Raw genomic sequence first — 20,777 nt, 5'->3', positions numbered from 1 at the left:
TTAACAAGATTAATTTATGCCGTGTGTTTTGAGCCTGTTTATTCCAGTAGGATTTAATCATGATCTAATAATTCCCATTCACCTGATAACATCCCACCAAAATAACTATCACATACCAATCGAACCCTAGCGTATACCATTATAACGTTTTATTAAATACAATTAGACAATTCCCATTATAGCTGTAACATGTTCTGCGATTTGTTCTACTCGAAATAAGTGTTGAATCGATTCATGCTTTTTAAAGGGTGTCTTCACGCGCTCTCGGAAATTCGATAATTCCCACTTCAACACAAAATGTGTTTAATGTTTAATCCAGACGTTACTTCCGGGAATTATCGAATTTCCGAGAGCACGCGAAGGCACGGCGGCTCAGTGTGTGTGTCCCTAAATTGTATCCGTATATTTTGCTGCAGGAAGTAACGTTTACTTACAGCAATTTAACTGCATGACAGACATGGTGCAGGATTAAGACACTTAGCATGTCGTTCATTTTTTCTAACCTTCAATTTGTATTTTTATAATGTTTATGAGAGTAAAAGATTGTTAGTTTTGTAACGCTTTTAAACCAGTGGCAATAATGCTAGTCGTTAGCCTTTGCTAACCAGGTGAAAACAGCAAATGAATCAGATTCTTACCGCTGAAACGCCTGCACACCATAGTAGATGATGTGACATTCTGATTTAAACGTGTAAACAGGGGTTGGTGGATAGATTTTTGACCCTTTCTCGGTTGGTTTAAATCGGTTTCATCCATATAACGTTACTCGTCATCATGTCCGACCTCATACATACATTTCAGTCACAGCTGTCCGGGGTCATGGAGACCGTTTTTAAAGCTGCCATATTTGAGATCACCCGTCTGGTGGAGGAGAGTTTCATGAAGGAAATGTCCCGCAGTCGAGAACAGGTGGAGACACTGAAGAAGAGGCTGCAGTGGAGTGAGTCCAGATGGAGAGTCAGGAGCCACGAGCCACGATGTGTGGCAATGGCCATATATCTAAGGAGAAGGGAGATAAGACATCACCACCCTTAGGTTTGTTGACATGTAGATTAAAATGTCCGTGACATTTGATCTTATAACTGGGATATTGCTGCTGAGTCACAATAATTATTTTAAAACGAATTGTATTACTTTATTAAAAGTTCAAGTCATTGTCGAGTATTCCACTTTAAGTCAAGTATCAAATCACTTGCTCTCAAGTCAAGTCAAGTCATTTTCTTACTTCAATCAAGCAAGTCGCAAGTCCTGAAAATTGCTACTCAAGTCAGACCCTAGTCAAGTCATGTGACTCGAGTCCCCCACCTCTTTTGGTTACACTTCAGATTTTTGGTAGTAATTGTCAAAGTGCAATAAATCATACATGTTTCTCTAAGCATGCTTTTTGACACTGAATGGGCACTGAAACACTGTTAAAGGACTGTTTAATCAATGCCCTCACATTTGCATTCACCTTTGACCACATGTAGAAAATGATGGTGGTCTCAAACAGGAGAACGTTCCAGAGAGAAGCCGGGGAAGCTGTGAGCTGGAGACTGACACGCTTTTGGGAAAAGAAAGATCAGAAGACCAAACCAGTCTCAATAACACAGCAGAGGTGTGTAGGATACTATTCTATTTCATGACCTGTAAAAGCTTGTGATCTGTTCCAATTAGGGCTGTAATCAAGTCCCCCTTTGTCGAGTCCAAGAACTGGACTAGTCAAGACCGAGTCCAAAGAGGTTCTAGTCCAAGTCAAGACCGAGTCCAAATGAGACGGTCAAGACTGAGACATAAAAAACGAATCCTTTCAAGATCACATACTTTATTTGTAATCACCAAAAAGCGTATCTGATTAGGTCGTTTTATTTACTTTAGTCTTTTTATTTTCGTGTTACAATCACATTCTGGACTGCCAGTGGAAAACGTTCCCATTCTCAGCTTGTTGACTTGTTGATTCAATACTAGTAACACTGACATCACTTTTGCAACCGCAATTAATGTTGAAAGAAATGTAGAAGTTTTAACAAACCATCATTATTGTGATCAGTATTTGCTTTAGTTGCGTTCTTGATTCATGTGTTTTAACGTTTGCCATCAGCTCCGTGCACTCATTAGCACATTTAACATTACGAGGAGTGACAGGTGACGTGACAGACAACTAGTTGTCCAGGGCTGGGTTTCCCGAAACCTTCTTAATGCTACGTCATTCTTAAGTTATACTTTAAGAGTGATAGCGATTTATTCTTAAGAATGACATTCATACGAAGGTTTCGTGAAACCCAGCCCAGTACGATTCATTTACACATCAGGCCTTCTCCGTAAATACGGTGATAGAAGTTGTCACGATAGAAAATATTGCAATGTATTTTGATAAGATACACATTTGCGATGTATTGCAATACTTAAAATAGCAAATGTAAAAAGTAGAGCTAGACATGCAACATGCTGTGCACCACCTGGATTTTTCTGCAAGGATATATGTAAAAACACCCCTTACCTCTGCATAGTGGCCATGATGTGCGATGCATGGACCTTTAGGTCAGGTTTGGGCTTCCAAACTGTGGATTGCGCCCCTCAAGTGGGTAGCAGCATAGGGGAATAAGGTGGGTCACTTGGCAGTGGGTCACTTGGGTCACAAGTCACTTGTGGTGCATTACAGTTAAAACAATGAACATGGGCAGTATAAAATCACTGGGTCATCCTTGCTTTAAATGAGCTGGTGTCACATCCATGAAAGCACAATAAATGTCATTGTTACTTTTTGGAATAAACCTTTTGTCTGATGCAATACTGTAGCCAAATGACTTGGTGGGTCAAGACTTGCAAAGCTTACAAACAGCATTTATTTTATGACTCATTACCCCATGAATTTTTTTTTAAACCAAAGCACACCCACACATCAGCTCTGAGAGCTCGAAGCGTTCTTATAATTTTTGTCATACTCGCTTCCTCTTCATTTTGGCCGTATGTATATAAAAATGTATCGTTACATGTATCAATATTCCAAAAGGAAAGAAAATTAACTTAATGAAACTCAAGAGTCCAACTAAAGCAAACATATATGCTTCATCAATGGTTTTGTTTGGAAGGAGAAAAAAATCAAAGAACTCTGTCAAGACCAACTAGAACAATGACCAAGTCTGAGTGCAGATACCAACGAGTCCAATACAAGTCCGAGACTATACTGGTATACTGCACTGGTTACTATAAGAAAGTGTTCCTTGAAGGCTGTAGTCTGTAGGGATGTGCAAAAGTGCAATAAGTTTTTTCAGTTTGTGATTAATTAACATCTCTTATCAGAATACGTTTATTACATGCTTTCTGTGTTTGTGCTTTCTACAGTTTGCAGATACACAGGATAGGAAACTGGACTGCACACTAAAAGAGGAGGCTGTCTATATCACCACTGATTATAAGGAGCTTCAGGACGGGTGGACGCTGGATACTGAAGGTGTGGTTTAAACATCTTATGAAATTGGTGTTCTGTTTTAAAGGGGTAACATGGCACGAATTGTTTTTCTGTGTCTTCTGTGTTATAAGTTGCCCATGCATGGATTAGACACGTAAAATTGCAAAAATGAAAGTGTTGGAACAAAAGATGCATTCTATCTAAAAGCGAATGCTCAACCAGACCTGCCTGCAATGCCTTTTGTAACTACACCCTCACAAATCTATGTCAGTTCTTGGTATGAGTTGACTAAGAACGCCCAAATGTATACGCAAGTATGGTGAGCGTACCTGTCAGTACAATTGCTTTGTAACCTGATGTTCCAAGTATGGTAAGAGGCGTCACATTTCCATCACACGCTTGCAGTATTCGACCAATCACTACGCACTGGTTAACTGGCCAATCATAGCACACCTCACTTTTCAGAGAGATGATATTTGTAAAAAATGTGTTTCAAAGAGGAGGGGCAAAGAGGAGATACAAACATGCACTGTATGTGGAAAATGAAGCATTGTTTTACCTTGAATCGTGTGTACACATAAGGGCTGCACAATAATTTATTGTAATACCTTTAAATCCTATTGAAACCAAGCTGGCTGCGTTATGCATGGCATCGATTAATATATTGATGCGTAGCTTGTCCATGAAGCACGTCTCTGGGATCAGTAGGAAATGCTGCTCGATCTAAAAGCATTGGGAGTTTGAGTTGCTTATAATGTGCATTTGAAAAATCAACACCCATCAAACATGATCATTATAAATATACTTTATTAGCATAAAAATACCTGATGAGACTTGAGTAACAGTGATTAAAAAGATGTCCATAGACATTTCTAGATTCTAGAACGCGTTATGGTCTTCATCTGCAGTGCGTATTTGGAGTTTCTGCACGAGATCGCCCTCTGGCTTTCGGATGCAGCAACATTTTCCTGTTCTTCACTCAAAAGCTGTGCATAAATAATGTGATATTTATCGTTGGTTTATAGTCACAGCCCTAATACACATTGCATTACATTGAAAACAAATGAAAATATTTGTTTTAGCTGTGTCATATGACCCCTTTAAAAACCTTGATAGAGTTGGAACAGAATCAGGTGCTTTGTGTTGGAAATGTTTATGTCTGCTAACCAGCTACTGATCTCTGTAAAAAATAAGTATATATATATATGTGTGTGTATACAATGAGGGAAATAATTATTTGATCCCCTGCTGATTTTGTAAGTTTGCCTGCTTACAAAGAAATGCTGGGTCTATTATTTTTATGGTAGGTTTATTTTAACTGATAGAGACAGAATAATAAAAATAAGGGGAAACATGTTATATAAAGTTATTAATTGATTTGTATTTTAGTCAGTGAAATAAGTATTTGACCTCCCCGGGCAAAACATAACTTAGTTCTTGGTGGAGAAACCGTTGTTGGCAAGCACAGAGGTAAGACATTTCAGTTGGTCACCAGGTTTGCACATGTTTGTCACACGTCATTTTGTTGTTACAATCCAACCTCTTTTGTAAAAATCCAATTTAAATCTGTCACAATGGTTACAGGCATGATGTGCAAATAGAATAACGTTGCAAGTTTGACAGTTCATTCATGTTTAGACTAGAGCTGTAATTAGTCTGTTGTTTGAACAGAGCACCTTGAATTTGTACATTTTCATTTACTTCGTTTTTTTATTCTGCATTCCTAGTAAGATCATTAAAACAGTTGGATTTTTTTGATTAAGTAATAAAATACAGATATGTAACACAGTAAAAACACAATAAACATGATTTATAAAAATTAACAAAAACAGAGTTGCCTGGTTTTGCAAATAAACTCTTCATGTGTATATATATATTCAAGACACTTTTAGCAGACCATGGACTATTCTGATTATGTGCACTGAATAATATGAAATACAAATTGTAATAATTATATATATAACTATATTTAAACTATGACTATATATAGGGGTGTCACGATTCTCCAAATCCTCGATTCGATTGCATGTTCGATTCTAAGGTCACGGTTCGATTCGATTCTCGATTTTTGCATTTATTCTTTTTAAAGCACAGATTGTCATTTTTCAAACTAGACTTTTTTGCAATATAATATCTGACCTTTGTTTGCAATGTACCACACTACATTGTCAAATTTAAAACTTTTATTAACAACATAATGTAACAATAACTTATATCTTTAGTCAATTGAAAACTTAAAATAAACTGCCATCTTCTCGTAATGTGCTGTGACAGTTATGAAGCTCTGTGTTGCTCTGGATGTCCAGCAATCTGTAGTCAAGGCAACTAAATGTGCGCTGCTCAGACCTTCAATAACTTTCTCTTTTACATTATTGTACATGGAGGGAATTACCGTAGCTGTGAGATGCGTTCTACTTGGGATTTCGTAGCGTGGCTCTAGCACTAATTAAATGGATAAAACCAGAGTTTTCCACCACCGAATAAGGTCGCATGTCCGCGGCTATGAATACTCCTACCGAACGCGTAATTGCATTTGCACGAGTTGAGTTGCTTGGAAGTTTAATTCCAAATGAAGACGGAAGAGTAGTTTGTGTAGTTGTTGGTTTAACAGATAAATCTATGTTTTTGTGGTGCCTGCGGAGATGCCCTGCCATGTTAGTTGTGCTGCCAGTGAGAGAATATGGTACACGCACATAGCACAGCTTGCAAACTGTTGTTTGTTTGTCGACAACGCGAACGTTGTCAACATAACTCACTGGAAATCCAAAATACTTCCACACCAGCGACTTCAGTGAAAGAGGAGGGGATTCGAGTTCTGTCGATGAGTCTCCTGCATCTGCAGTTGCCATGCTATCTTTTGAGTGGCTGTTAGAGGTTGACTCGCAGCACTTCAATACATGTGTTTTTTTCCGCTTGGCAAGTAACCAGACGCAACATGGGGGCGTGGCAGCATCGACGATTCTATTTTTTAATTCGAAGTTTGAGACTGTGACTTAATTTCGATCGATTTCGATTTAAAATCGAAATCGTGACACCCCTAACTATATATAATATATAGTGTTGAGGGGGGTCTCGCATCATTGTCACCTTTTTTCACCCCAATGAGTTTGCATCACCTAGAGGGATTGTGTTCTTAGGGTCATGTTCAGCATTTCTCTCCCTCCAAAAACAGGAGTTAATTTTGGTCTAACAGCACTTTCTCCGTAGCCTTTTCTGAATCATTTTGATGTTCATTGTCAAACTTCAGACGAGCCAGGTGGACCTTCTTGGGAAGGAGGAACTTGCTGGTGATTCAGGATTTCAATCCATTGTGGGATTGCGTTTTACCAATGGTTTGCTTGCTAAGTGTGGTCCCAACTGTCTTGAAATCATTAACAAGCTTATTCCGTGTGGAGCATGGTGGTGGAGAGGTTGAAATGGAAGATACAGATTCTGTTGACAGGCATCTTTTATATACTGCTGATTTAGGAGTACTTTCTTACAGTGACAAGACAAATCTGGGGTCCATATAGGCACATAACCAATCTGTTGAGATTGAATTCTTGCTCGTTGGTAGGGGATCAAATACGTATTTCACTGACTGAAATTCAAATCAATGTATAACCTTTATAGGCATTTTTCCCCCAGATATTTTGGTTAATATTCTGTCTCTATCAGTTAAAATGAACCTACCATAAAAATTACAGACCCTTAATTTCTTTGTAAGGAGGCAAACTTACAAAATCAACAAGGATCAAATAATTATTTCCCTCACTATTATAATTTTCCAATTGTTCTAAAGTTTCCAGGTATGTCATTCGTTTTGTTTCCAATTTCTATTTATTTTATGCGCATTTTGGTATAATAGGTTTCAGTGGGTTGTTACACATTTTTTTAAGCTGGTCTTTGTCTTAATTTCTTCAGTGTCACTGACTGCCTTTTTTTTTTCAATAGCTGAAACTTCTGATTTCTCATCACACAAATACAGTGAGCAGGAACTGCATCAGATTCAGGAAGACTGGAGCTCTGGACTTAGTCCGCCTGCTGACAATAAAAATTACGCAAGTAGTGGAGATGTCCAGGGACTGCCATACCGAACACTTTACAACACGGAGGACCTGATGATCTACAATAAACTCGACATGGGAGACCCTAATGGTTTTGGAGAAAGAACTGAAGAGACATTGGGTAATATGGTATTGGTTGAGCCTATTTCAAATAATCTAAACATGGCAATGGAAGGTGAAAGACATCACAATAGCTCTTCCAATAAGAGTAAGAGAAGAAATAGATGCACGTTGTCTGCACAGTGTATTCCAGAAACACAAAATTTTGATAGAGACACACACTGTTTACTTATTAACAAAAATGGCCACTTCCAGGACATGAGTACCCTTACTGAAGTTCACAGTGCGATTGCAGGAGATGCTGGACATAGAGGGTATTCACTTTATGTTGGAGATGTAGCTAATGATCCCATTGCTGGACTTTATAAGGAACATACATTAACTCTTAATGATGGAAAAGTGTTACAACTTAATGATGACGCTTCTCCAAAAGCAAACTCACTTTCTCATCGAGAAGCATACATATGCAACCAGTGTGGAAAGAAATTTACTCAAGCCTGCAATTTGAAGGTTCACCAACGTGTCCACCAGCACGATGGTCTGCACTTGTGCAGTCACTGTGGCAAAGGTTACTCGTCATTCAGTGATCTGCGCAGGCACCGATGCAGTCAGACCGGAGACAAGCCTTATAGCTGCACGCTTTGCGGCAACAGATTCAGCCGACTGTGGAATCTCAAGCTGCACAAACGCATTCACACGCAGGAGAAACCACACCAGTGTACTGTGTGCAATAAGAGCTTTACCCGGGCAGATATCTTGAAAGTCCATCAACGCACCCACACGGGAGAACGACCGTACTGTTGTGGTATCTGTGGACTCAGCTTCAAACGGCTGGACCACCTTAGGTCACATCAACGCAAACATAGTGCTGACATATACAATCAATGAACATGTTATACCACACCACAATGTTATTTTTAATACGGATATGAAACAAGACTGCAATGGTTATACATATGAATGTATTTATAGAGGGATATGTTGAGACCATGTTGGAAGCATATATGTATTTGTATTTCTATTTCTTGCATTAAATGTCTGTATCATTTCATTATTGCAGAAAAAAGTTTTTACCACTGCTCATCAAATGTCGCTATTTATTTAAGATTTATTTAAAAAAGGCATCTGATATTTTACATTATGGTTAATAAGTATCTGTTTCTTTTGAGATACATGGCAATTCATATTAAGATATAAATCGCATTAATGCAGTAATAATGCAATGTTTTCCTCAGTATTGACTTTGTCCACAGTTTGGTTGATGAAATAAACATGGGGAATTATATTAATATTTTATACTTATCATTTTTTACCAATTCATAGGCGAATCAAATGAATGAACATTAACATAATTATGTGGTGGTTGCTCAATTAACATCTTCCAGATAATTATTACCAAAGGGCTTTGTTTATTTTAATAAACTCTTCGAAATATTTACATTGAGCAGACGCTTTTATCCTAAGCGACTTACAAATACATGTTTAGATAACATAACTCACTAAAGCAATTCACAATATTTTACGTTTTGCAGCGTTGTTGAGAAATGAAGATCAGTGCTTCCATATCATCGGTCTAAAAAGCAAATGTGATTATGACGTGCATTACCGTGAGGTCCATCAGGGCCACCGTACAACTCGTGACGTCACAATTATTATTCAACAACAACAACAATTATTTCCCGTCTGCTACTCCGTCGTGACATGTTGAATGATGTATCAGTGAAACGTCGTGGATTTCACGCGCTCGTGAAATAAAATCGTTATTTCTGTAGACATATGAACATTTTCCGATGAGCCGCGCACGCTGGGAATACAGAAATGCTCGCGTTTCATACTGTCAAACAGTATGCTAAATGCTAACACCATTTATTATACTGCTATTTATGATCAAGATTTAATTACCTTCTAATAAAGTGCAGATTTGCACTTTACATATTGGAACAGAGTGAGTGTTCATGTTTGGACTCCAATAAAAACATAATGTCTAAAAGATATTACACGTAAATAACCGTGATCTGTCACGCGATCTGTCGTTAATTCATCGCTGTAGGACCGCAGTCTGTGAGAACTCTATCCGCAGATCAGATACAGGAATGACGGACACGCTCGTCCTCTCGTTCCAGACCCAGCTGTCTGCGGTCATGGAAACGGTTCTCAAGACAACCATGTACGAGATCACGAGGTTAGTGGAGGAGACCTTCCTGGATGAAATGGATCGAGGCAAACGAGAGGCGGATGTATTGAGACGGAGGTTGATCTTGTCAGAGGCCAAACTGAGGGAGCGCGAGAGGTTTAAGAGATTGAGATGTTTGGACTGTGGTCGGACAGCAGTCTCAAAGAGAAGAATACTGAATAGAGGCCCTGAAACACAGAGCAGTAAGATCATTAAAATCACTTATGTATGCCCTAACTTGTATTACTAAATACCAAAGTAAATTCTCAAGCTTTGCATTCTCAGTGTGCCACATTTAAGCTTGGCGACAGACTGGAGTCTATTCACTTTTCTCTCTTTTGAAGGTTTGGGACAACCGCTTGATATAAAGCAGGAGAAAGATTCGGACAGTGGCTGGAGGTGTGCCAAAGGAAGCACATTGTTAAACCAAGAGACGTCTTCATCGGTTCTTGATAACAAGCTTAATGTGTGTGTTTAATAATGTTTACAGCTACTAAACAGGTCCTTAAATAGTTTTGAAGCAAATTGTATTTAAACCAATTCCACTTTGATTTTCTTTTCTGATGCACTTTAACTAAAGCTGAACATGTTTTGTGTGGTCTCATTCATGTGCTTTTTATCAAAAACAGATTGGTCAAGTTGATGTACCTAAAGCTGGAGAAGTGATAAAGGAGAACACAGAGATTAGAGGCACAGAAGCTTGTGTAGTAATACGCTCTCAAATACACAATTGGACAGATTCTTCAAGCAGTGAGACTAATGGACTCAGCAGTTTCGAAACGGAACAGCGAAACCTGAAGGACAAAACATGTGTTGCCACTCGTACTGAAAGACCTGGGTTTGAGGATGAGGTGACGCAAAGAAACCAGTCGAAATGGCTTGATTCCAAACCAGATCCTACAAGACGTACATCTGTTCCTCAGCCAGACCTAGTCCGAGTTTCACCATCTTCAGACGCTCTGGGTTCAAGACTGCAGTTGGCCAGCCTAGACTCAGGACCCATTAAACAGGAGGTTGTTGTGATGCTTCCATCGGACTGGGAGGAGATGGAGAGAATTCCTCCTCAAATGGTTTCTAAAACGGCACAGTTGGAAATTAAGTGTGGAGATCCGCTCACCACTAGACCTCAGGAGGAGAAGCAAGTTCAACGGTCTGGGCCTCCCGTCAAGGTTCAGTGCCTTTCACCACAAGCCATGCAGCAAATGCAGCCAGCCAACCAACCATGCAGATCACCAGTTAGGAAGAACACAAAAATTGTTTTACAACCCAGTGCAGATGTGTCAGATCAAGCTGCCATGTCTGTAGACAAGGTACATCCTATCTGCAAAGGCCTTCCTACACCCAAGCCCTCTCATGTCCGTCAATACCCAGATGGAGCTGGTGCGGGTGAAAGGAGTTTCAGCACCATAAATCCAGGAAGAAGTCTCCCACAGGGGGTCAATTTAAGGGTTCAAGGGGACGCGCGGCACAATTCGCAGAGGGCGGTACATAGTTGTAACCAATGTGGAAAAGGTTTTTCTCATCTGTGTCATCTTAGAGCTCACCAACAGATCCACACAGGAGAGAGGCAGTTCTGTTGTACAATCTGCGGTCGGAGCTTCACAAAACTGAGTAACTTAAAAGCACACCGCAGGGTCCACACGGGAGAGAGACCCTACATCTGCATGGACTGTGGGAAACGGTTTACCCAAAAATGCAACCTGAAAAGACATCAGAGGATTCACTCTGATTTCACAAACTCCAATACATGACAACAAGTGGAACTATAAAAATCATAATTTATCTGTGTGTATTTATTATCATCCTCATAACATTTGTGCAAAATTTAAAGCCTGATTTTTATTTTGCTGTGCGGCACAAATCACTGGATCTCTCAGGGTATTTTCGTACTGTCATATAAGAAACACATAAGGCAGACACCTTTTCACTTTCTTATACATTACCGTTCAAATGTTTAGGGTCACCTCACTAAAGATTTCTCTTGACTTGACCTTTTCTTTTTAACGCATATGCTAAAATTACTTTTATAGAAAAAAGTATAATTGTGCAAACATGTTAGTCTTTCATTACTAAACACACATTTATAAAAAAAATACATTGGGCAGAAAAAGTTAAAAGCAGTCAATAAGGGCCAGCATAGATGGTAACATCTTTAGTACTGTATAAAATCATACACCAACAAGCTGGTTGATAAAATGTGAAAAGAACATTTCTGAAAATTCTAGTCAAAAGATGCTTCTTTTTAGAATTTGTTTTGTATTCCAATAATTACATTTGGAAATGAGTGAGTTAAATATTCTAATATGTACAAATATTAATAAGTCAGTTAGTGACACTAACATTTTGAACGGTGTTGTAGCATATTGTGAGCCTTGTTTTTTTCCCCCTTGAAAATTAATCTCACTTCCTCGCAAATTCTGCTAAAAGAACTGAAATAAATGTGACACATTGTGACAGTTTCATGAGATTTGCCAACTTTTCTGAATTCTTTAGAGGAGTTGGAATTTGCCTTGTATATAAATTGTGTCCATCTCTATTCAAACGGGAAAAAACACAACTACTCAAGGAAATACTGTTAAATGAGCTCTTTTTCTTAACATAAATGGATTTGTAGCATTCACATTGGATTGGTGCACATGTGCGCTACTGTGACTTCTTTACGGGTTTTGAAAGGATAATCTGTGGTCCACACAGGACACATATGTCTGTCTGTATTTTGTTTTGCTCTCATACATAAACGCCTTATGGTTGGATCCAGCTAGTGTGTTGAGATAATGAAGCATGTTCAAAGGTCTTACAGAGTTACATGTTCAAATTTAGTAGAATATGCAAGTACAAAAGTATGCGTGGGATAGCTCCAGTGTTCTTTTAAGTTTAACCAGGAGGATTTATTAGTATGCAGCTGGTAGAATTGGCATTAAAACCGCTTTGCCACCTTTTTAGTAGTTAATGTTTTTTTTATGTTGAACTAAATGCCAGACACTGTGTTACATTCAAAATCCATTGATGCTTGTAAATTATTGGTGATTCAGGTACATCACAACAACCACATGCTTTGAGAGTGTAATTAAAATATTTTTTTTTGTGAAACATCACTGTTTAAACATTGCATTGGGCTATAACCAGCGATAAAATTATGTTTTCAATGGACCAAATGTTTGAAGTGTTGGAAGTTGTCTAAAATAATGTGCTGTTATGTCTTTGGTTTCTGTCATATTGTGTTACATCAATGTGTAATGTTCAGATCAAAAATTAAAGTTTTTTTCTCAGACTGTTTGGTAGTACTGATCTGGGTTCTGATATTATGTGTTCTTATTCTTCTCTTTATTCTCCAATGATTTTATAAAAATTGTACTCCTTGATGTGATAATATCACCATTCATTCACCTTCATCGTTTAAAACCAGTATACGACTCATTTCATTTGTGAAACACAAAATGTATTTCCGTTTTTGGGTGAGCTATTCCTTTAAGAAACAGACTAGTGGTGTTTCTCAACCAGGGGGACAATAACAACAATAACAGATTAACAGAACAGAAAACCGATATATAACTAAACAATTGTTCCCTATCATACTAGCCTACTTTTCAAACTTTAAAAAAGTGCACAGAATTATTACTGAAGAACAAAGCTTTCCCTGTCATGCACTTTTTTAAGGGAATTTATAAACAAAGTGCACACTATTGTTGGAGAAACAAAGTAAAAGTACTTTTATTCTTTGTCTTTTTACCCCCAAAGGCCTAATCTCATACATCGCAGTTCGCAGTGTTTTTATTCACCGATGTGAAAAATCTCCACAAGATGCTCCTCTTCAGCAGCGTCTGCGTGCTTAGGCTTGGCGCTGCTGAGTCACGTGATAGCGGACTACAAAACACAGCAGGAAGGAGCAACGTGTGCAAAACTAGGTGTATGGAAAATAAATAGTTCTTCTTTATTATACAATTATTATCTACATTAGTAAATAAATAAAATCTTTAGTAAAAACACATTATTATCGATGTTTTTATGTTAGGATCGATCCTTTTAGATACAACCTCAGCATCGGAAGAAACATTATCTTTATTTCAGGATCGATCCGCCCAACCCTACTCAATATGATTTTAAATATTCGAAATAATACAAAACAGTTGAAGATATGTCATATATATATATATATATATATATATATATATATAACACATTATAAGATATGTCAAGCTCCAGGATATTTTATTCTGTAGAAATTGTGAGTGGAAAAGAGGCGGATATTGTTGCTGGGGGTCCTTTCAGTCAAAGTGAGATCCAAGTTATAGCAGAGAAAACAATGTGGAGGATATACTATAACTGTATCAATTTTCTAAATATCAAACGGAAAACCAGCTGTTTATCATACGATTCACTCAAATGGAATAAAGTCCACCAAACCAATGCGGGGCGCTAAGAGAAGAGACGAGCAAGATATATGTTTGTATCCGGGGGAGATACTGTAAACTCGAATGATCGTAAAGCAGTTTCACAAACCTCTATATTCAAACCATTTTGATCATTTTCTGTGAGATCTGCTCTGCAGGGATCGTTTTCATAAGGTACGTAGGCTACGTCTGAATAATCGTGGTGTCGTCGTCTAGTTATTATTGTACTGTAAACAAAGGGCCCGGTGGGTCACTAGCGAGCTTGCTACAGTAAACCGAGTGAAAACATCCATATACATATCAACGTGTTTTAATAATACACTGTTGTTACTATAACACATATCACATTCTATGTTGTACATTGCACGTGGGTTAATGACAACGATAATAAAAAACGAAACTCCCACTTGGTGACAGAAACGCGTGTAACGTTAAACATAACGTAAAATACAATATTACGGCAATTTTACCAATCTCACAAATACTATTTGTAATTAAATTAAACACATTATTCAGTGTGATTAATAACACGTCTATATGAATGTATTTACTTGGTTTACTGTAGATGGCAAGCTGCATGTGTTGCTGTAGCAAAGCAAAGGTCATGGGTTCGTTGCCCAGAAAGGACAAATACTGATTAGAAAAATGTAGAGATTGATAGCACGCCTGGGACCTTTTTCGAAAAGCTTCAGTCAAATATCATAGGTCTACCAATTTTTTGTTGAATTTAATTGTTCTTTTAACGTAAAATAAATATAATAGTATTTAATATTTTTGAGACTGACAAAATCTGCACACCGTCCCTTAAAGGTGTCCTCAAGGCGACAGAACAATGTCAGAAGCCCTCTTCCTCACATTCCAGTCTCAGCTCTCCGTTGTCATGGAGACCGTCCTCAAATCAGCCATGTTTGAGATCACCAGGCTGGTAGAGGACAGCTTCCTGGAGGAAGTGGGTCATCGTAAACAAGAGGTAGAAGTGTTGAGGCGGAGGCTGCAGTTGTCTGAGAGCAAACTGAGACAGAAAGAATATGAACAGGGGAGGAAAATACATTGCCTAGACTGTGGATGTTGCCGAAAGGGGGCCAGCAGCAACAAAGACATCCAGTCTGTGGAGACGATCCATGGTAAGTTAAAGAACACTGGACTGGATTATTCGCTCAAAAACCTACCTACCCACAAGCTGTTCCAAACCTGTATAATAAATGTCTTTGTTCTGTTAAACACAAAATAAGATATTTTAAAAAATTTGGAAACTCATAATTGTTGGGGCACCGTTGACTTCCATAGTAGCTTTCGTCTCCATTCCTAGCTTTCGTAGTCAATAGTGCCCTAGAATTGTTTGGTCACAAACATTCTTCCAAATATCTTGTGTTCAGCAGAACAACAATGTATACATGATTTTTGTGCTAAATATTTTTTCCTTTCTTTTCGTACATGCTTTGTTTAGGCCCAATCCTGAGAGACCAGTCAACCAACGAGCCACCGTCGACCCAACCTAAAATACACACCGCATCACACCCACATTCTATAGACAAGCATGAAGTACACAGGCAGAGTGTGAAAGATATCACCACACCTAACTCCAATATACAGATTCCTCAGGACGTATTGCAAAGACTTCTGGGTAACGCACCAGTTCAGAGTGAGTCCACCAGTGAGGATAAACCAAGAGTGCGAGACAAATCTGAACATGACTGTACACTTGATAAGGACATGAGCTCAAATCACTCAAGACTGTTACACAGTCCTTTGGCTCAGGAGGCTTTGGAACCATCTTCACCAAAGAAAGTAAAATCAGAGACAGAACCGAAACTTCTCCCTGTCAAGGAAGAGGAAGAGATGGTTCCGGTGTGGGAAGGCGTCAACAGGGATGATGTTTGCCATGAAGAAATGGCTGATCCGAGTCACGGAGAGCTCAGTGGATCTTGTGATCAGGAAGAGATACAGGTAGACAGCTTTCCAGATCTAAACTCTCTCGACATGCCAGATGCCACCTCATTTTTCACACCCTATTCAGTCAACACATTGGTACATCAAGGTATTAGGGCACAACATAGTCAATTAAGCACAACAGATCTTGGGCTATCCAGCATACCAGTGAGTTCAAATTTGTTTGTCCAACAAGAAAATGGACAAAATTTTACAAGGGCAGACGTATCTGAAAGTTCTGCCTTTTATTCTCACAGTGTTGTTTGTCCGGGTGAGAAAATAATCAGCCGTGCGCAATACCCAAGGCATTTCTCCCAGGACAAACGCAGGATGCCCGCAGAACAAATCCATGCAGAAAGATCTCACCATTGCACCCACTGTGGGAGAACTTTTGTGAGAGCATGTGACCTCAGGGCTCATATGTTGATCCACAAAGGCAAGAAACCGTTGAACTGTCCTCAGTGCGATCAGACGTTTGCTTACAACTTTGAGTTAAGGGTTCACCAGCAGCATCACTCCGGGGAGAGACCTCACATCTGTCCGCACTGCGGCAAGGCCTTCGCTCGGCTTAGCAACTACAGGCAACACCAGAACATCCACACGCGGGAGAAACTCTTCAGCTGCACTCAGTGTGGGATGAGGTTCAACCGTGCCACCAACCTGCGAGTTCACATCAGAAGACACAGCCATGCAGGGAAGACTTACAATTGCCCTCAGTGCGGAAAGAGCTTTCTTGGTCCCAGGCAAATGAAAACTCATTTACTGAAAATCCACGGAAGAGGTGGGAAGTAATTCTAGCGGTTTTACACAAAACACTCGACTTTTATGACTTCATTTAATTTTAAATTCTCTTTTAAATGATTCTCTATTAGTCTAATGTTTACATATTAATATGATCTTCTCTGTTCGAGAATACGACAAATTGATCTACGAGAATGGACACTCATTTTTGATTTCTGAAGTGCGGAGACATTGTTACATATTGATTCTGAAAGATCAGAGCTCTAGGTCGGCCGAACTGCAGGTGGTATCAGACACAGTATCAGCGGTTAGAGCTCAAGAAGACGGAAGATTCCTGCGACCTAAGCAGACCGCTGTCTTACCTTGACACCTCTTTACAATCATTGACAAAAAACAACACCTGGAAGTCTTATGCATGGGAATCTTCTTTAAAGAATACCTGTTGTGCAGGAAAATAAGTCAACACTTTTTAAAGTTAAAGGAATAGCTCACCCAAAAATAAATTCTCATAATTTACTCACTCTCGTGCCATTCCAGATGTACACGACTTCCTATACTTAGGTAATCACCAATCATTTGTATATCATTTCAAACCAATATTTTAAGCTTATCAAGTGACAGAAACAAGGACATCCGAGTTCAAATATGGCGACACATTCATAACATCCGTGTTTGACCCGTGATGAAATATCATGACAGTTATTATACTGTATTTATTATATTAATATATTTTTAGCAGCCGTGTAAATAACTTGAGTACGTTTACTCTCAAGGAGTGTTTTTACTTTGGAAAGATATAAATTCCATACATTATATAGCATAGCATATGCAGTATCATAGCTTTTACTCAACTTCATTTGATACTGTAGTCAAAAAAATCTTATAGTTAAAGGTAAAGCTAAATAAAACATGTATTTTATATATAAACAAAATATATTTGGGAGTAAAAAGGTATAATATATGCTTTATAATTTAGTGAAGTAAAATTTTCCCAAAGTAAAAACACAGTGATAAAAATACTTGATAATTGTACTTGAGTAAAAATACTCAGGTACGTAACATCTGATATTTAGCACTCTGATGTGCTCTTTTGGTTTCAAAACTGATAAATAAGCTTAATTTTTTCTCTCACACACACCTATTGTTTTACTTCATCAGAAATTTTGTAATCCTCTGATGTTATTTGTATTTCTTTACAGATGGACGGATGTGCTTTTAAGTCCGATGTGAACATGACATGTCGGCAGTTTATAATAAAGTATTTGTTTGTGTTTAAATAAAATAAATCTTATACATTTGGAATGGCACATTTATTTTTGGGTGAATTATTCCTTTAAGATTTCAGCGGTTACCTGAGTTTTCAATACACATGGCCTGCATTTATTAGCTGAGGTGATTGCTTTACTTCATCAGGAATATTTTTTTGTGGTATTTCAATGTATAGTAGTGTAAAATTGTGTATTTAATGTTGTTATGTATTCCCTTCAACAACAGCGTTGACCTATTTTCTGAAGTAAAAATGCTATTAAAAAGCAAATCATTTTTTCCCTTTATCTATGGCACAGAAATTGATTGTGAAAGGAATAGTTCACAAAGTTTGCAGTGGAATTGTGTCTTTAACTCTTAAGAATTATTTATATATAGTTTCATCAAAAACGTGTCCTGACCATAATTTGGGATTTGGCTCTTTTGACAAAATCAAGGTGTAAAAACCCTTTAGTTTAATGACTGCTACCATGACTCCCCCACTGTGGCATTTCAATCCATTTTCATTATAAAACTGTTCTTCATGTCATTCCTAAAAAGTCATCTACCCCAAATTTCTATTTACTTTAGTCAATGTCCTGTTCAGTGTTTTCGGATGTTTGACAGTGCCATTCCCTTAAGATTCTTAAATAATCTGCTGTTTCTCATGGAAAGGAACAGACTTAATTTATTTTCTAAATAAAGTTTATTATCTGATGGATTTGTCCTGCTTTTTTCTCAGCAAATGGTTGACTTTAAATTACTGAAATGTTTAATTTGGATAATTTGATTACAATGTTACTCAAGTTTAAAAATAAATATTTATTTTTCATGGTCAAACTAATGCATTTGTAAATTTGTATTAGAGCTTATAGGTTTCTAAATGTAATTTTCCCATAAAAATCACTCCATATGAAAGACAGTTTAATGGACAAAATATTTGTTAAAAAATGAAAAAATGTACATAAATAAACATTGCATTCATTTCAGTAAAATGTAATTCCACTAATACACATTTTATTGCCTCTAAAAGTTGATAAATGCTTTTGAAATATGAATATTATAAAACTGTGGTTTACATAATTTGGTATTGTGTATGTTGTAGATTGGCCAAAGGTTTGCAGAATACCCTTCCCCAGAACAAGGACTGCACTCCATAAACAAACAGAGAACATTCAGTGTAAGCAATTCCTAAAAATAAATGTGGATTTATAGCTTTTTGACAGTCATCGAACGCCCCATTTCATTGGTTTCTTGTTTCTTCAACAGGTAGTGGCAAGGGAGATTTTGACACAATTTCAGGTTTGGCAGAGCGCATGCTATAGCAGGAACATTGAGTGGGCTCCAATTACAGCAAAGGTTTAATCCTCTTAATTTATTCTATTTAATGAGCTGATCTGTAAAAGCCCTCATTGTTTCTTACATGATCCAAAGTACATGAATATAAAGATTTATTTTGTAGCGAGTAAAGTTTCCTTTTTCCTTGCACAGATCATTTCTGCCCTGCCACAGTTGTATGGAAGAGAGACAGAGGTGATTGTACGATGTACTAAAATGCTACACAACCGCAGGGATTACCTTCGAAGAAGAGCAAAGGTTGGAGTTGTACAAATTTTCCACATTGTATATTTACCTGTAAATCTTTTGTAGTTTTTATAATGTAAAGGATGAAATTATGTTTAGCTGTATTACCGATATTTTAAAATATTTTTTACTGAATTATAGCAATTTATTTTACTTCATATTTTGTGTAGATTTTTATAAAAATTCTGTTAAATCAAGAGCTAGAGTATGTTATGGTGTTTTCGGTTATTTTAGGCGGAGTTTTTGAAGAATATGGTACTTTTTACTTTAGGGCAGACTAAAATCGGATCTCATATTTCTTTGCTGTGGTCTATACAATTTCACAGAAACTGATGTGCCACATTTTGATTTGAATATGAGCTACGTTTTTGTTTCATGCCAGCCTGTTATTGTGTTATCAGATTCTAGCAAATTCCCCTTTCATCATGTGTCACATAACAAACAAATTAGTTGGTCACTATAAGGCAACATCCCAAACTTTGTCACTATTTACAATGTTATGGGATCCACCAGGACCAAAAACTGAGCAGGTAGTCTCTGGGGTTGATGAATTAAGACTTAAACCCTCTCGATTGTATTTGTACTGTAAATGTAACTTAAGACACGTACTTTCACAAGGCTATTTTACAATTGTAATCAAATTTATTCTACAGTCTTAAACACTTAAAACATTGTTTATTTTTTTCCTGCTTTAGGAAACTGCTGTGGAGGAAAATCTTTTACCTATGGGCCAGAGGTATCTTGTACAAAGAGATGATCTTCAAAATGTGAACTAAATAAAATGTAGCTGTGTGACATCATGTTGTTGTTGTATTTGGTGTGCTTTGGTTTGTTTTCTTTTTATAAAGACTATGTTGATTTTCTATCTGCCCTTCTGTGTAAAACAGTCTGTATGAGTGCAACTGTTGTAAAGAATATGTGACAGGAAAATAGAAGGGGTAACACGAATTGAGACTCTGGGTTTAAAAACACTTAACTGGTTTGAGTACATTGCACATTTCCATCAGATTCTGGAAGTTAGGCAAATTTTATGTTAACTGTTCCATACAAACACCAATTCAGAATTGCCATCATATGAAAAATTCGCAATAATGCTGTGAGTTATATGTATTTTCTAATTGTATTTACAGTTTTTCTTATGTAATAAATGCATTAACATGCATTTTATTTTATCTCCGTTAAACGTTCGCAGATAATAGAAATATTATTTTATAATT

At 37.6% G+C, this 20,777-nt stretch overlaps 3 protein-coding genes across 6 annotated transcripts; all 3 read left to right on the top strand.

The window, feature by feature from the left end:
• Positions 1-394: 394 nt before the first annotated feature.
• si:ch73-109d9.2 (uncharacterized protein LOC565042 homolog) lies at positions 395-8,786 on the top strand. Its single transcript, XM_056768941.1, has 4 exons — positions 395-1,030; positions 1,470-1,597; positions 3,325-3,433; positions 7,325-8,786. The coding sequence occupies exons 1-4, from the start codon at positions 775-777 to the stop codon at positions 8,383-8,385; spliced, it is 1,554 nt and encodes a 517-aa protein (XP_056624919.1). The 5' UTR covers positions 395-774; the 3' UTR covers positions 8,386-8,786.
• A 353-nt stretch (positions 8,787-9,139) lies between these two features.
• Positions 9,140-12,944, top strand: si:ch73-109d9.3 (zinc finger and SCAN domain-containing protein 16). Of its 2 annotated transcripts, XM_056740598.1 has the most exons (4): positions 9,140-9,442; positions 9,548-9,873; positions 10,015-10,136; positions 10,300-12,944. In XM_056740598.1, exons 2-4 carry the CDS (start codon positions 9,591-9,593, stop codon positions 11,419-11,421), a joined length of 1,527 nt encoding a protein of 508 aa, XP_056596576.1. In that variant the 5' UTR covers positions 9,140-9,442; positions 9,548-9,590; the 3' UTR covers positions 11,422-12,944. The 2 variants fall into 2 exon arrangements, with proteins under 2 accessions (XP_056596576.1, XP_056596568.1); XM_056740590.1 differs by having other exon boundaries at positions 9,140-9,873.
• Positions 12,945-13,721: 777 nt separating this feature from the next.
• Positions 13,722-20,625, top strand: si:ch73-109d9.1 (zinc finger protein 544). 3 transcript variants are annotated; one of them, XM_056739945.1, is made up of 7 exons: positions 13,722-14,235; positions 14,872-15,185; positions 15,509-16,008; positions 19,082-19,156; positions 19,246-19,335; positions 19,468-19,572; positions 20,256-20,625. In XM_056739945.1, exons 2-7 carry the CDS (start codon positions 14,894-14,896, stop codon positions 20,334-20,336), a joined length of 1,143 nt encoding a protein of 380 aa, XP_056595923.1. In that variant the 5' UTR covers positions 13,722-14,235; positions 14,872-14,893; the 3' UTR covers positions 20,337-20,625. The 3 variants fall into 3 exon arrangements, with proteins under 3 accessions (XP_056595923.1, XP_056595908.1, XP_056595915.1); XM_056739930.1 differs by lacking the exon at positions 20,256-20,625 and having other exon boundaries at positions 13,724-14,235; positions 15,509-16,771; positions 19,468-19,562; XM_056739937.1 differs by lacking the exons at positions 19,082-19,156; positions 19,246-19,335; positions 19,468-19,572; positions 20,256-20,625 and having other exon boundaries at positions 13,728-14,235; positions 15,509-18,693.
• Positions 20,626-20,777: the final 152 nt, after the last annotated feature.

This window comes from Triplophysa dalaica, chromosome 2, assembly GCF_015846415.1.
Source record: "Triplophysa dalaica isolate WHDGS20190420 chromosome 2, ASM1584641v1, whole genome shotgun sequence".
NCBI lineage: Eukaryota > Metazoa > Chordata > Actinopteri > Cypriniformes > Nemacheilidae > Triplophysa > Triplophysa dalaica.
This window is presented reverse-complemented; position numbering and strand designations above follow the sequence as displayed.